Genomic DNA, 15,888 nt, shown 5'->3' on the forward strand with positions numbered 1-15,888 from the left:
AGGCCGCAGTGCCAGATGGATTACCAGGACGTGTACTCTGAGCATGCGCTGACCAACTGGCAAATGTCTTCACTGACATTTTCAACCTGTCCCTGACTGTCTAATATCAACATGTTTCAAGCAGACCACCATAGTCCCTGTGCCCAAGAAAAATAAGGTCACCTACCTAAATGACTACCAACCCGTAGCACTCACATCTGTAGCCATGAAGTGCTTTGAAAGGCTGGTCATGGCTCACATCAACACCATTATCCCAGAAACCCTAGAACCACTCCAATTTGCATACCACCCCAACATATCCACAGATTATGCCATCTCTATTGCGATCCATACTGCGATTTCCCATCTGGACAAAAGGAACACTTATGTGAGAATGCTTATCATTGACTACAGCTGTGTTCAACACCATAGTGCCCTCAAAGCTCATCACTAAGCTAAGGACCCTGGGACTAAACACCTCCCTCTGCACCTGGATCCTGGACTTCCTGTCAGGCCGCCTCCAGGTGGTAAGGGTAGGTAACAACATCCGCCACGCTGATCCTCAACACTGGGACTTCACAGGGGTGCGTGGTCAGTCCCCTCCTGTACTCCCTGTTCACTCATTACTGCATGGCCTGGCACAACTCCAATACCATCATTAAGTTTGCTGACGACACCAGTGGTAGGCTTGATCACCGACGTTCATGAGACAGCCTTTAGGGAGGAGGTCAGAGACCTGACCGTGTGGTACCAGGATATCAACCTCTCCCTCAATGTGATCAAGACAAAGGAGATGATTGTGGACTAGGGGAAAAGGAAGACCGAGCACACCCCCATTCTCATCGATGGGGCTGGGTGTCCACATCACCAACAATCTATCATGGTCCAAACACACTAAGACAGTATTGAGGAAGGTACGCCAAAGCCTAAGAGACTGAAAATATTTGGTATGGGTCCTCAGATCCTCAAAAAGTTATACAGCTGCACCATCAAGAGCATCTGGTTGCATCAGTGCCTGGCATGGCAACTGCTCGGCCTCCGATCGCAAGGCACTAAAGAAGGTAGTGCGTACGGCCCAGTATATCACTGGGGCCAAGTGTCTTGCCATCCAGGACCTCTATACCAGGCGGTGTCAGAGGATGGCCCTAAAAATGGTCAAAGAGTCCAGACACACTAGTCATAGACGGTTCTTTCTGCTACCGCACGGCAAGCGGTACCGGAGTCTAGGTCCAAAACGCTTCTAAACAGCTTCTACCCCCAAGCCATTAGACTTCTGAACATCTAATCAAATGGCCACCCAGACTATTTGTATTGTCCGCGCCTCCCCTTTTACACTTCTGCTACTTTGTTTATCATCTATCCATAGTCACTTTAACTTCACCTACTTGTACATATTACCTCAATTATCTAGACTAACCTGTGCCCCCGCACATTGACTCAGTACCCTTGTATATATAGCCTCGCCACTTATTTTACTGCTGCGCTTTAATTATTTTTTACTGAACACTTATATTTCTGAAAAAAGGCATTGTTGGTTAAGGGCTTGCAAGTAAGTCTACCTGCTGTATTCAGCGCATGTAACAAATAAAATTCATTTTGAAGTAGTATTTTACTGGGTGACTTTCACTTGAGTCATTTTCTATTAAGGTATCTTTACTTTTACTCAAGTGTGACAATTGAGTACTTTTCCCACCACTGCTCTCCTGTAAAGTAGTGATGTGCAAAATACACCAAGTTTCCTGAAACAAGTCACATTTGAATTAACTCTTTCGAACTGTTTCAGCTGGGAAGCATGCGGATGCCTTAAGACTACTAATTTGATGCCTGTGTTGCTAAGTTGACAACACCTAGGCTAGCCTACATCGTAAATGCTAAAAATTGGACGAGAAGAACAGTTTTGATTAGGACTGGCTTTGGTATATTAGGCGAAGTTAGCACATCTGTAAATACTTAACAAAGACAATGGCAAACTTCAAAGGTGATGCCTAGAGCTTGACAGAACAAAGGAGGACTCATGTTGCGCCATAACACCCTGATACTGACTGCACCTTTGTTAACAACTTCCTTGTTTTCATGGCTCAATGTGAGGAAGAGCAGACCTGCTGGCTATCAGACATGACTAACCTAGCATAGAAGGCGGCATCTTATCGCTCAACAAACTAGGTAGCTTCTTATACTAGGCTCCTATGCCCTTTAGTCTAGTGAGGTTAGACTAAATTCCACATTGGTGATTGGGACTTTTGAATAGCCTAGGCCACCCTATGCCAAATGTGTGGAAATAAATTTAGAGGGCGTGGGGAAATAAAGCTATAACCTATTAATTTGTCAAATTTTCACCTCAAATAAGCATTTCTGAAAATGTCATGTCTTATGGCATCTCTTTATAATCAAAATCCCAAACTATCAATTTCTACTGATATCTAGACCAGCCTAATGCAGAATGATCAACATCTGAAAATGAGATGTGGTAGGCTTGTGCTGTGGTTAGGTGAACAGCTCCCTTTTTCCTGTAGTTCCTACTATTTAGGCTAAGTGAAGTTGTAAAAGTAAAATAGCCTAGGACAGGGCCGAGTTTGGGAAATTATGGCCTAGGCTATAGGCAACAGATATACTCACAGGACTTGGAGAGATCACTATCTCTATTGACAATGGCACAGCTAGTTCTACAAGTTAGGCTAGCCTGCAAGTATATGCAGTTAGACATCCCTTGCTTGATTCCTCAACGAAAGAAACACCTGATAAGTATCCTCAAAATCTAGGCTACTTCTTGTCCAATCATTCACTACCTGACCATTTGCTATCCCCTCCAAAAAAATCAGAGATTTATTTAACCACTAATAAACTAACACAAATCTTCTGGCAATTGTAGTGCACCAAACGGTTAATTTCTCTATAGACGAGTTCCTCGCCAACACTCATGAGAAAGTGATGGAAAAGAGGAAAAACAGGAACGTGGCCAACTCACTCCCGTTTCATGTTTCCACAAGTTGATAAAAAGCCCATTCTGCATTTTCTCTGCAATGACTCCTTTTCAAGAAGAAAAATGTATCACACTATTATGTAGACTATATAGAAAGCTATATGATACGTTAAATCAGAATTTGATTTAATTAACTTGGCAAGTCAGTTAAGAACAAATTCTTATTTATAATGACAGCCTTCCCCGCACAAAACCGGACGATGCTTGACCAATTGTACGCCGATCTATGGGACTCCCAATCACGGCCGGAGGTGATACAGCCTGGATGATCCCAATTTGTCCAATCGAGAACTTCTCAAGATACAGATGAAGAAATCAAAGAGCCTATGCCAGCCTTTTCCTCAACTCATTAACTTGAAACAGACAGACTAAATTCTTCATGCTGTACCATTGTCACAACAACCCAATGGTGAACACACTCATACTATAGGCCTGTCTAGTGTCAAGGCAAGTGTTACATCACCTTGGTAGCAAATCTGATGAGACCACACAATGAGCAGAGCACAGTACAACAGTTACCTGGATAATCTATTCTGTTGGACTCATATGGAGTTCATTTAGCTAGCCTAGATGGTATTGGTTGCATGTGAAGGAACACCAACAATGGTTGTGGTCCATCTTACTGCATGGAATGCAATGTAAGGGCGTAACCCTCTTCCCCGCAAACACTCGCACAAAGAAATGACATGCAAACTTAGAGAATGATGACTGGGATGAAAATGCATGTTTGCTGAATACATTGCTTTCCAGAAACTATTCAAGTTTGACAATCCTGTTTGTCATGGATGACTCATGGTGGTGTATGCTAAATGGGTCAACTTTGAGCACCTCTATCTCCTGAATGTTCTGGCACTGTGACCTGAATTTCAGGTCCAAAGTCACTGTCTGACCACTTTTACGATGGCCAAATATGTTATGGGAGGTTTCGATCAAATCAAAAGGGGTGAAGCCAAAAAGGTTTGGATTTTTTTAAATTTTTTAAATGGAACGAGCCCTTTATCTTTCAAATACCAGTACCATCATCTCTACACAGCCAGCCAAGTGTGAATCATGCTGATCGATTGTTTTAGTTTGTTATGTAGCTAGGCTATTCAATAAAGACGTGCGTAGCCAACTAGTCTTCCCCATAATAAAGATTAAATTGAAAGTAGAAATTGTAACTTGTTGGAGCAGCAGAAGTGTTGCAGTTTGCCAAATAATAGGGCGCGCATAATTTCAAAACAGTCCCAAACATGGGAAATTAATACGACATGCGGGCGTCCTCTGTCCAGGGTCTTGGCGAGAAGGGATCCAGCTTGTCATTTTAACGTCAGATTTGACTTTTCGTAGCAGGTTGGGATGTCACCCAGTAGGTTAGAATAATTAGGTTATGGTTAGCTCAACCGTAACCCCAAAAATATATACTCCTGATGATGTTAATTTGACAAAAGCTGTATCCCTTCTTGCCGCTCAGGGATCCCGAGCGGCGCAGCGGAATAAGGTACTGCATCTCAGTGCTAGAGGCGTCATTACCCGGGTTCGATTCCAGGCTGTATCACAACCTGCCGTGATAGAGTCCCATGGGGCGGCGCAGAGTCGTCCGGATTTGGCCGTAATTGTAAATAAGAATTTGTTCTTAACTGACTTTCCGAATTAAATAAAAGGTTAAATTAATAACATTTTTTTGTTTTAAGATCTCTGCCCAGTCCAGACGAATAGCAATATTGTATAATGATTATGTGCCCATGAAATGAAATAATGTACCCCAGTCACCTGTTCAAACTGTAGGTTGTTATTTTCCATGGATAAATAACTCGTCATTGATTACATTTAATGTCCAACTATTTTTTTCCTGACATGACACCACGTAACATTACATCTCATCAGTGAACTATGCATAATACAGTTTTAGTTAAGCCAGCTAGCAAACACATTCTGCTTACCTTGGGCAGGTCGCGGAGTTGGTTAGCGTCCAGCAAAAGTTCCTCCAAACTCCGACTGTAGCGGTAGATCTCATCCGGGACGTACAACAGAGAGCAGTGCCGCTTATCGATCACTTCAACATGACGGTTGCACCGCCACAGAGGTATACAGTGAAACATCACCGGGTGATGGCAAAATCCGTTCTTAACAAATATCCCGAATAGACGTCCAATTAAAGAAACGGAAGACGCAAATGAATACAGCCACCTAGCTACTAGATTGCTTGCCAAACACTTTATTGCAGTTGGTCGAACGAATTTCCAAAGCAAACATCTTAACCACCTCCCCCAGGCGTAAATAAATACCAATGGGCACCATGGAATAAAAACGGTGTCTGGCGCTCTCACATTCAATACTTTTGTAGGCTTGGTTTTTTTATTCTTTACTCACGTCGCCTCTGGAATGTTAGTTTTTCTAATCGGCTCCCGAAAAAGAACACATCTCTGTTTAGGTCTTATTTCGTCTAGCCTACTGATTTCCTTGTCCCAGAGTTATTTTTCCCTCAGACCAGTGGTGTACTCATTATGTTGCCAAATGTTTCTTAAACGGAAGCAAACGAAACGACATGGGCGGGACTTAACTGAATTAGTCCAATAGAAACTCTTGTTTTAGTTGCAAAACGTTTCTGCAACTGTTTGGACTAATGATTACACCCCTGTTTCTGACCCGGAACATTCACTCCCTCGTTTCAATCTGACGTCACCATTCCTAACTGCTCCTCCCTTTGTGTTTCACTCACACCCTCTGGAAAAGTAGAAGCAAGAGAGGATCACGATTGAATCAGTTGCCTTTCATCAGTTGGCCTACTGTACCTCAGCTCAGTGTTATTTTAGCCTGAAATATCCTAGTTGTCTTTAATACTCTGTTCTTAATACAGTTTATTCTGGGAGTTATGCTCCCGAGTGGTGTAGTGGTCAAAGGAACTGGATCTCAGTGCAAGAGGCGTCACTACAGTCCCTGGTTTGAATCCAGGCTGTGTTTGGGAGTCCCATAGGGCAGCGCACAATTGGCCCAGCATTGTCCGGGGTTGGTAGTCATTGTAAATAAGAATTTGTTCTTAACTTACTTGCCTAGTTGTTGGTTCAATTTAAAAACATACACACTTTAGAGTAGGTAACATACAAACAAGATTGACACCCGGCTTTGTTTTAAAGTCAAATATGAATCTGTCTTTATGGGGCAGCTGTCAGAAATGTACATGTAAATCTGGGGTGCGTTCAGTTTGGTTCAACATTCACTACGTTGTATTAGTTTGTAGCCTACTGAACACTTTCCAAGAACAGTGCACACAGTTCAACAGCCTTTGAGGTATGCCTGTTTTCTAAAATTTGGCTATAGCAATATGGGTGTGACCATTAGATATCGCAAAACTCATACACAATCGCCCTCTGGGCCACCATAACCACACAGTTCTTTACAACCAGTAAAGATCAGTACAGTACCGGTTCTGTTGAATTAAACCATTGAACACAGTTGTCATACTGAATGCACCATTGATGTAGGTCCATCCACCAAAAAGCAATGAATACAAATATAGAACCCATTTTCAAAATAGTGAGGGCGTAGTCTGAACTCAAGTCATCGATTGCCTTAGTAATTCAGGATGAATCCATCTTCACTTGATGAACATTAGGTCAGCGGGTCTCAACCCTGGGGTTAACTCTACTAGTACCTGGCATACCCACAGATGGTACTTGGGAAGACTCATAAGAACATGGGCATTGGGATCAGTTGGTGGGATATTTTGGGTAGAGCCAAATGTGTTGTGTACAGCACATGTCAAACGCATTCCACAGAGGGCCGATTGTCTGCAGGTACATTCTTCCCTTGTACTTGATGAATAAAGGTCACTAATTAGTAAGGAACTCCGCTCTTAATTTCCAGGTATTCATTTAAAGGAAAAAAACAAAAGCCAGCAGATACAAGGCCTTCATGGAATGAGTTTGACACCTGTGTCCAGTAACAAAAAATGTTGAGAACCACTACTCGATGGTGAAAAAAAAAAGATTGTTGATAATATGGGCATAACACTTGCATTTTCTTCTCTTATCCACTAAGAGGCACTAGAACATACTAAATGACAACACTAGCCCCCTGAAAATAACAGGCATCTGCCAAAATAATGTTAACACTTACGTAAATGAGGGATACAATGTATATCGAACGCAGGCGGTTCCACAAGGGTGTGGTTCCTGAATTAAGCAATTACCATGCTTAGGGTCATGTTTAAAATAGCTGGGCGGGCAATTAAAGTATTTTTGCTACCATGGCTATGCCACCATCAGAAGACTATGCCCCCTCCACAGGGAACAAATGGTTACAGAATGGTTTGATGAGCATGTAAACCATATGCCATTGTCATCTCAGTCACCAGATCAACCCAATTGAACACTTATGGGAGAATCTGGAGCTGGGCCTGAGACAGCGTTTCCCACCATCAACAGAACACCCAATGGAATTCCTCACAGCAGAATGGTGTGGGATCCTTCCAGTAGAGACCCAGACTCTGGCTCGTTGAAGCCCAACGCTCTATTAAGACACAGTTGGGGTTTCCTTTATTTTGGCAGTTAGCGCCATGTCCACAAATAGATGAAAGGCCAAAAACAATGCATGGTTTTCATCATATTTAATAGTGCAATTCAGTGTTTGACAATATGAAAACAAATAACATTGAAACATACCCATCAATCAAATGCAGCAATTGTTTTACAAGCAGCATGGGCAAAAAACTTCATACAAAGACGGCCCGGCCCGGCCCAATAGCTACACTGAGTATACAAAACATTAAGAACACACCTTCCTAATATTGAGTTGCACACCCCCCACCCCTCAGAACAGCCTTAATTTGTCAGGAATGGACTCTACAAAGAGTCAAAAGCATTCCACAGTTGTCAAGTTGGCTGGATGTCGTACCGTTCTTGCCAATTCTCCCTCTGAATGCCACACATACACAAGCCATGTCTCAAGGCTTAAAAATCCTTCTTTAGCCCATCTCCTCCCTCTCATCTACACTGATTGAAGTTAATTTAACAAGTGACATCAATAAGGGATCATAGCTTTCACTTGGATTCAACTGGTCAGTCTCATGGAAACAGCAGGTGTCCTTAATGTTTTGTATACTCAGTGTATAGTTAAAGCTCCAATTTGGTCTCAAAAAGTAAAGTAGGCCAAGGGACATTTGGCCTGGAATGAATAGTGAAAAGGCATGAAGTGGAATCAATGCACCTGTATCCACAAGTTTCCAGCAGTCCATCCATCCTCTTAGTCTTCATCTACGCCCCATCGTTTTAAAGGCCTTCAGAGACTTTGCCATCATAGGTGCCACCCCTCAAGAGAAAGAAGAAGTAGAACGTTCGCAACTTGGCCATAGTCTGTAACAAGCCTCATCTGTGTATTTCACAGTAAAAACAATGGTTAACACTGATCAAGCTGGTTCCACAGGCTAATTTGACCGGTCTAGGATTATGAACGGCCAGACTGATGTTGATTTCTATATTTGATATTCTATATTCTTCACAAGTACACCTTCTGTATACCATTGGCATGGGGTGTATTCATTAAGAAATGTTAACATAATCAGCGTAAACTGAAGCAAACAGAACCTATCTGAATTTGTCCAGTAGAAACTCTTGTTTTGCTCTGTTTGCTTCCGTTTGGTTCATAAAGAGTGAACAGTTTCCATAATGAATAAACCAAGTCTTTGTAGGACAAAACGCATTTCTGAATCGAATGAAAGATGCTGGTATATTTCAAGGAAAACAAATAAATGTTATGTAGCCATTGTGAACAGGCCATTTCTACTCCTACACAAAGTAATTCAGCAGAGTATTGATGTAATCCAACAGTCAAACTCACTTCTCACAAATCCCCCACTTTGTGGGAATGCAGACCTTTATCACCTGCTGGTTAAAATGTAATCCTGCATTAAGGCACAAGCATTGACTTCTACTAGAAGTTGCTGGCCTACGACAGCTGCATGCACAAAATGGGAGAAGTACAATTTGATCCACGTATATTACCATTAGCCTCACAAAAGGAATCAGTCCCTGGAGTAAAAAGTTAAAAATAATGTCAATACAATTACACTGTTCATGAATCAGTAGTGAAGTATTGTTAACCCATTAGGTGCCAAGTGATTCTACTTACGTGTTTTTTTGCGGGAATCTTGTCCTTGGCTTGTCCCAGAGACAGTGGTGCTTGGCCTAGGAGGTTCAACATAGCAGGGTCTGGCTCTGTTTTCCTGGGCCTTGACACTGAGAAGGAGAGAGGCAGTGCACAGTGTTAAGATCATGGCGTCTACATTACGGTTACATCCCAATTGCATACACACACAAAAATGATTTAATAACACTGTTAGAGAAACTGTAAACCATACTCCGACAGAAAACGATTAACAAACATGTTGGAGTTTGAACAAATCCGTTTTTTTAAACGGTTTAAATAGCATCAGTTCAAAAGCGCCACCAGAAATGTCTAAAACCATTTGTTGTATTGATACTGCCAAATGCATTGAGTCAAGTCTAGTGAACAATGTCTATTACAATGATTTGTTGCAGTGGAAAACTGAGGACAAGCAGAATGAATGACTAACCAGAATGAAACCAGTTTATCCGGCACCCTTCGAGAGAAAGGTGTTTAATCTAGCACTACCACGATCTTAACAGCCAGGTTATGGCTCTGTTTAGCAACCGTTGCTGGTTATTTTCATTTGGGGGAGTAGAGCGTAGACCATGGGAACAAATAAACACTGTCCGTGGTCAGGTGATTGAGCTACCAATGAAAGTACAATGACATGAGTCAACCATTGAGTAGTAGAATGTCAACCATGTGTTATGATCCTCTAGTGCATACATTAGGCTCAGTATTGAGTTGTTACCCATCTTATGAAATTATATTAGGAAAACATTACAGTTCATCAAGATATTGATTAAAATTAATTTCAGTTCAAATTCTAAATTATTCAAAGGATATCAACTCCATAAGATGTATGATTGTCATACTTGGAGCAAGAATAATGTATTTTCTGGCATATACATTTGTAGTTAGGCATCTTTGTCACCATGGTCAATATGAGAATGACAGGATGGTGGGGACAGACCTGGGCCTGTCCAGTGGGTGAGGCGGCAGTACAACACCAGTAGGTCCATTGTTCTCCTGCTGGATTCGTGGATGTCTTGCAGTTCCATGGATCTCTTGCTGAATTCTCACATTTCTAGGCGGCTTGGCAACAGAGTTAATAAACGCCATTTTCACCTGCCGGCCTGGGAGTGGGAGAAAGAGGGAAGAAATTACATTTTAGAAGATAAAATTCTTATTCCACAACTAGTATTAGTGAAAAGACCTACAAGTAAGTGAATATGCCAACTGTGTGGAGTCTAAGATATGATTGGAGAGACAAACCAAAGATGTTTGACCCAATAATAAAAATACAATAATTTACACATTAAGGAATAATTGCACTATAGCATTTAGTTTACTTTTAGAAATGGGGAGATATGGATTTTACAGAAACCCAGTCGGTGATGGGAAAGGCTTTATTCTACATAATCTCCAGCCCTACAAGGCCAGCAGAGGCCATGACAGATTGACAAGGTTTAGATTTAACCCCGTAGCCAGTCACCCTTTAGATCTATTCATAGCCTCTGTTGGTCGGGGGACAGATGGCCAGGTCGACATTAACCCAGTGCCTGGTCAGCATTAAGGGGTAGTCTTGCTCAGATCACTTCAAAACAACTGGGCCATCTGTTGCTCAGTCCCTTTCAACCCAAGACCAGAGTTTGTAAAGTGGAGGATCTCAGTTTAAAAGGTAGCATAACTTGACATCAGAGCATGAGCACTGTCCAAAGGCTGAATGGTAAGACATCTAGGGTTACTTTTTGACCTGTCCAATAACTTGAATGTCAAGGATTTCCTGTGAATGATGTGAAGCAATACAAAAACATGATGAAATAGCAAACCTTTGGGTTTTCCTGAATGGGCAGAGACTATGGTTTTAGTCAGTCTTTGGAGCTTCCTCTCCCTTTCCTCAGATAGCCTCATATGCATCTCTCTCCAGGACTCGTACTCCTCTAGATGGGCATTCCTGAAGTCCCGCTGACAGTGCTTCTCCCATAAGTGATCAGTCAATCCAACATACATCTGTCAGAGAACATAGACGGTTTAGCTGACAACTTCAAGAAAACGATGTGCACGATTCAATGGGGCAGAAGTCCTGTGATTATGAATGGCCAGATAGCTAGCAACAATGAGAAACTGCCATGTGGGGAATCGTAGGTGGCTCGTGTCAGCTTGTTCTTGATACCATGTCTTGTTGAGGTGTTGACTAATGTCATATCTATGCTAATTTGGCAAAACAAATTGCTAGCTAGCCAACCAACAACGATAACAATGTATTTGAGACAAGCACTCATTGTGCAAATGTATTTAAACATTGAAATATAGTTTACATGTTGTAAATAATCTAAGCCAACCAAGTGTTTTGTCCCATAGTAGCGTGCACGTCAGTTTTCTTGCTAAACAACCAACCTGTATTGGCTGATCAGTGAAAATGGCAAATCTGCTCACAGTACCCATATTTCTTACCAAACATTACAAATCTAAGCCATCAGTATTCACATCTATGAAGTGTCAAATTGGTGTAAGAATATTTGTTTTATACCAAGTTGCCATGGTGAAGCCATATTACCTATGCAGCACTATCAGACATACAGGAAGTACTTGCAGGTTGGCACTCAGGGGTAAAGTGATGGGAGGCCTGTCCAGCATTAACCCTTGCAGGCACAACACTTAAATCAGGCCTCCTCAAAATCAACTTAAGAATGGGATTCTTACCGGGTTGCACTCTTCAATACGAAACAGCTGATCGGGTGTACAGCGCTCTAGTACTGGCTCAAGGATTTCAAATGGGACCCCTCCGATCTCATAGAGCACTAAGAAAAGATCAGAGCGTTAACATTCTCTCCATCCAAAGGACAGCCTGCATAAGAGTGTTGAGGTTCCCTGCCTGGGCCATACTCACAGTCAATGTTGTTCTGCAGTGCCCGGATACATTGCTGGTACAAGGACATCATGGTTGGGAGAAAGGCGGACTTTGCACCAGAATAGACCTGCATCTTCCGGTTGAGTCTTTGACCAGTGAAGACCGGGCCCTCAGAGACCAAGACTTTAGATTTCTCTTCCACTGAAACAAATTACACAACACCCCGAAAATACTTTATTTGATAATTAATTCAACAGAGAGTCCCATTGAGACCAAGGTCTAACAAGGGAGCCCAGCATTTGACATAGCAAGATAAAATAGGATTCAAGTCATGACATGCAACTACATGTTCAGTGGAGTTAGATTAAGTTTGTAAAGCTTGCTCAATCACAAACCCTTGGGGAAAAAAATACCACAGTTTACACTCACTTTTCCTGTCGTAGTAGTTGAAGTTGGAGATCTCGTCATATTCGGGTAGAAATGTTGGCAATGGAATATTAAGCAAGTCCATCACAGACCCCTTCATTGCCTTAAAAAGGACGTCTTTGATCAATGCAACATTGTTGAATCAGAATGTCACCTCAAAACATTTATGAAAATATTTACAATGCATTACAACTCCATGCCAAATGTACCTTTTTAGGCAGTGAAAAATCTGCAGTCGCCGCAGGTAACGGCTTATTGGTTTTCGTGCTGGGTGTCTTCACAACCTTTACTTCTTTTTCAACAGTCTTAAGTTTCTTAGGTGTTTTTTTACTGTCAGATTTTTTCTTCCTCTTAGGCGTGTTGATGTCATAGCTCAAGAAAGACTCAAAAGACATGGAGGGCAACTCGACGTCGTCGCCATTCGGCTTGTCCTCAATCGCCATTTTCTCTTTGGTCTTTGATTTTCCCTCTTGTTTAGTCTTTTTGTCTTCATGGCAGACTTGATTTCTTTCACTTGGTTTCCGCCTCTCTCCATTACAACCTAGGGAGTCACTCACTTTTTTGTTGTCTTGGTCATTGGATTTGTCAATAACTGTCCATTTTCTATCAGGTTTAGATTTTGATGACTCGTCGCTGGATGGTTTAGGACACGGCAGTGTTTTTCTATTGGAGTCTCTCCTTATCCCACATTTCCCTCCGTTATCTGAATTGTTGTTAGATTCTTCCCTGGAAATCGACTTGGCTTTCTTGTGGTTGCTCTTAGATGAAAATGTTGTGTTTGGCAGCACAACATTTTCATCTTCAGAATTTCTACTTTTTTTTCCAGTAACCATTAAACACTCTCGTGTCCCCTTCTGTTTTTTCCCCTCATCCTTGTCCTTCTTCCAAGTACGCTTGTTTTCCTTCTCACTTTTAAAATGATCATTTTTCAATTCACTTGAGTCTTCATCTACTTCCTGTAAATGAGACATCTCTGCAGTACCTTGGTTTTTGTCTTCAGTTTTCAAATGCTCATCTTTGGAAGTACCTTGGTTTTTGTATTCAGTTTCCAAACTTTCTTCATTTCTGTCAGTTTTCAAATGCTCTTTTTCTGAAGTGCCTTTGTTTTTCTCATCAGTTTTCAAATGCACCCCTCTTGAAGTAGGATCATCTTGGTTGTCCGCATCGGTTTTTAAACGCTCATCTTCTGAAGTATTTTGACTTCGGTCCTCTATTTTTGAGCATGCCTCTTTTGAACGGTTTTGAATCTCTGCATCGGTTACCAAAAGCTTGCTCTGCGAAGCGTCCTCTGTATGGCTGTATGAGGGAGAAATTCAAACACTCTAGTAATGAACACAGGACAATTATTCAAATTATTCCAAAGCATGTGTGCTAAATACAATACCTCAAGGTTTCTTTAGGAACCAATTTCTTCCAGTGACTGACCAATAGCCTAACAGCTTCTCCTGCATCCCCATGCTTGCGCAAAGAGTTCACAGCTTTGCCGATTCCAGTCTCCTAATCATAATCAAGACAAAAATACATGAAATTGAGTACAAATGGGCACATGCAAACCACAACTCTTCATGCAACACACACACAATTTTAAGTATAGGAGTGTCTTACTGCAAGAATGTCTAGGGTTATATCCAACTCCCTTAGTTTCTTTAAGATTTTCAGGACCTGTAAGATAAACAGATGGCTATGCATAAACCAAAGACTGTATATGGTATACATTTTCAGTTTACATTAGGATGCAAACATAGTGCCCATTTCCAAACATTTGTACAAAACTGTCCTTGCACGATTAGAACGCCTAAAATGTTTATCATGAACTACTACCACAGGGGGGATCATGTTTATCATGAACAACTACGACAGGGGGATCATGTTTATCATGAACAACTACCACAGGGGGAATCATGTTTATCATGAACAACTACCACAGGGGGAATCATGTTTATCATGAACAACTACCACAGGGGGATCATGTTTATCATGAACAACTACCACAGGGGGGAATCATGTTTATCATGAACAACTACCACAGGGGGAATCATGTTTATCATGAACAACTACCACAGGGGGAATCATGTTTATCATGAACAACTACCACAGGGGGAATCATGTTTATCATGAACAACTACCACAGGGGGGAATCATGTTTATCATGAACAACTACCACAGGGGGGGGATCATGTTTATCATGAACAACTACCACAGGGGGGGGGATCATGCAGAGTTTGTATGAAAAAATTAATGTTTTTTTTAAGTTAACAAAAGCTGAAACAGCAACAGGAACTAATGGACAGACATGCACAATATGGTAATCCTCGTTTCAGTTCACTAGAAAGCAGTGCTTGATTTGGACATTAGCGCACCAGAGTAGAGTACCGGCACCTAAAATGTTCTACTGCTTGAGGTCCTGTTCCTCTTAATTATTGTGGTGCTCCTGCACCTACATAGAAACAGTAACAGCACCCAAAGTGAATACCTGATCCTATTTCAGTTCGAGTCAAGTACTCCTAGAAAGTCAAAATTTCTGAAGTAGTATGGGACAATCCCCTCCCAGCTTGCCTGCATCCACATCAGTTGTAAAAATGTGGCTGCCTACAGTATGTAGCCTACTGCGTGTGTGCAGCAGAGGCCTCACATCCAACCCAGAAACACAAGATACACCCGAAACAAGGTATTCGCGTGACAGGTGGCAAACGTTTCATCTGTATTCATAATTCTCTCAAACATAACTATTCCAGTAAGTGTTTCCGCAACTCAGCGCCGAGTTGACAGACAGCAGCCGCAAGTTGGGCAACTGGCTGGGTTGTTAATTATAGCGCCAGAGCACTGCTCATTCCCCCCAACAATCTTCCCCACTCCACACTGGTTGACTAGACGGGAAGCATTTTATGTCAAATGTGACTTTTCGTAGAAGGTTGTGAATTGTGTTAAGGTAAGGAAATGGGTAAACTAAAAATCGCCCCCCCCCCAAAAAAAAATAGATAAATAAAAAATATTTTTAAAAAAATCAACGTGACTCGAACAGGCAATTTTTGACGTCACTTTGACATTAGCTGCAGCACTTCCTGCCATAACACTCCTCACGCCTACCCCAATATTTGTTGCACACATGCACAGACAACGAATCACCAGCAGCATATACTTAGTCACAAGAGTCCCATGTTGTTAAAGTTGTTCATAAACTCTTCCAAACATGCACGTGTCAAACAAAACACGCATTTAATGAATTGATTTGGGGGAGCAGCCCTGCTGACATGGAATATGTTTAAATAGACCACGTGACTTATTTTGTAAACCTCAGTGCTTCCATCACTAGCCTACCGTACAATAATTGTGATTCAGTCGAGAAGGCTATCTATTTATTACTGTCCAGGTAGAGTAAGTGTACAATAAATAACCGGCGTAAAACTACAATCAATTACACTTGTGCGTCTAAAATACCTTCTTTGATTCTGTCGTTTCTTTGAGCTGAAGTTTTAACTGCAGCACTTTCTTCGACACGTCAAGTGCGTCCATCACGTTGGCTCACGTGCATTAATTGACCCGAAAGCGCTACTGCACCACA

The 15,888-nt window shown here is 41.7% G+C and overlaps 2 protein-coding genes across 2 annotated transcripts in view; both read right to left on the reverse strand.

Moving 5' to 3' along the window:
• The window catches only part of LOC124040352 (leucine-rich repeat-containing protein 1-like), a 39,870-nt gene extending 34,415 nt beyond the window's left edge, over positions 1–5,455 (reverse strand). The window contains exon 1 of the mRNA XM_046357475.1: positions 4,882–5,455. Coding sequence (XP_046213431.1) covers positions 4,882–5,040 — 159 coding nt within the window. The 5' untranslated portion in view covers positions 5,041–5,455. The remainder of the gene's footprint in view (positions 1–4,881) is intronic.
• Positions 5,456–7,536: 2,081 nt separating this feature from the next.
• Positions 7,537–15,887, reverse strand: eloal (elongin A, like). The gene is made up of 11 exons (XM_046355322.1): positions 15,765–15,887; positions 13,932–13,988; positions 13,711–13,823; positions 12,536–13,622; positions 12,330–12,429; positions 11,940–12,101; positions 11,753–11,850; positions 10,879–11,059; positions 10,020–10,182; positions 9,068–9,174; positions 7,537–8,248 (listed from the first exon to the last, which is right to left on the reverse strand). The coding sequence occupies exons 1-11, from the start codon at positions 15,837–15,839 to the stop codon at positions 8,190–8,192; spliced, it is 2,202 nt and encodes a 733-aa protein (XP_046211278.1). The 5' UTR covers positions 15,840–15,887; the 3' UTR covers positions 7,537–8,189.
• Between the last annotated feature and the right edge of the window lies 1 nt (position 15,888).

Source organism: Oncorhynchus gorbuscha, linkage group LG07 (genome assembly GCF_021184085.1).
Source record: "Oncorhynchus gorbuscha isolate QuinsamMale2020 ecotype Even-year linkage group LG07, OgorEven_v1.0, whole genome shotgun sequence".
NCBI lineage: Eukaryota > Metazoa > Chordata > Actinopteri > Salmoniformes > Salmonidae > Oncorhynchus > Oncorhynchus gorbuscha.

Coding starts and splice junctions, on each gene's coding strand:
- eloal (XM_046355322.1), bottom strand. CDS start 15,839: ATGGACGCACTTGACGTGTCGAAGAAAGTGCTGCAGTTAAAACTTCAG. Junction 13,989..15,764: donor AAACGACAGAATCAAAGAAG/GTATTTTAGACG, acceptor TTTATCTTACAG/GTCCTGAAAATCTTAAAGAA. Junction 10,183..10,878: donor CCATTCAGGAAAACCCAAAG/GTTTGCTATTTC, acceptor TCCCACTCCCAG/GCCGGCAGGTGAAAATGGCG.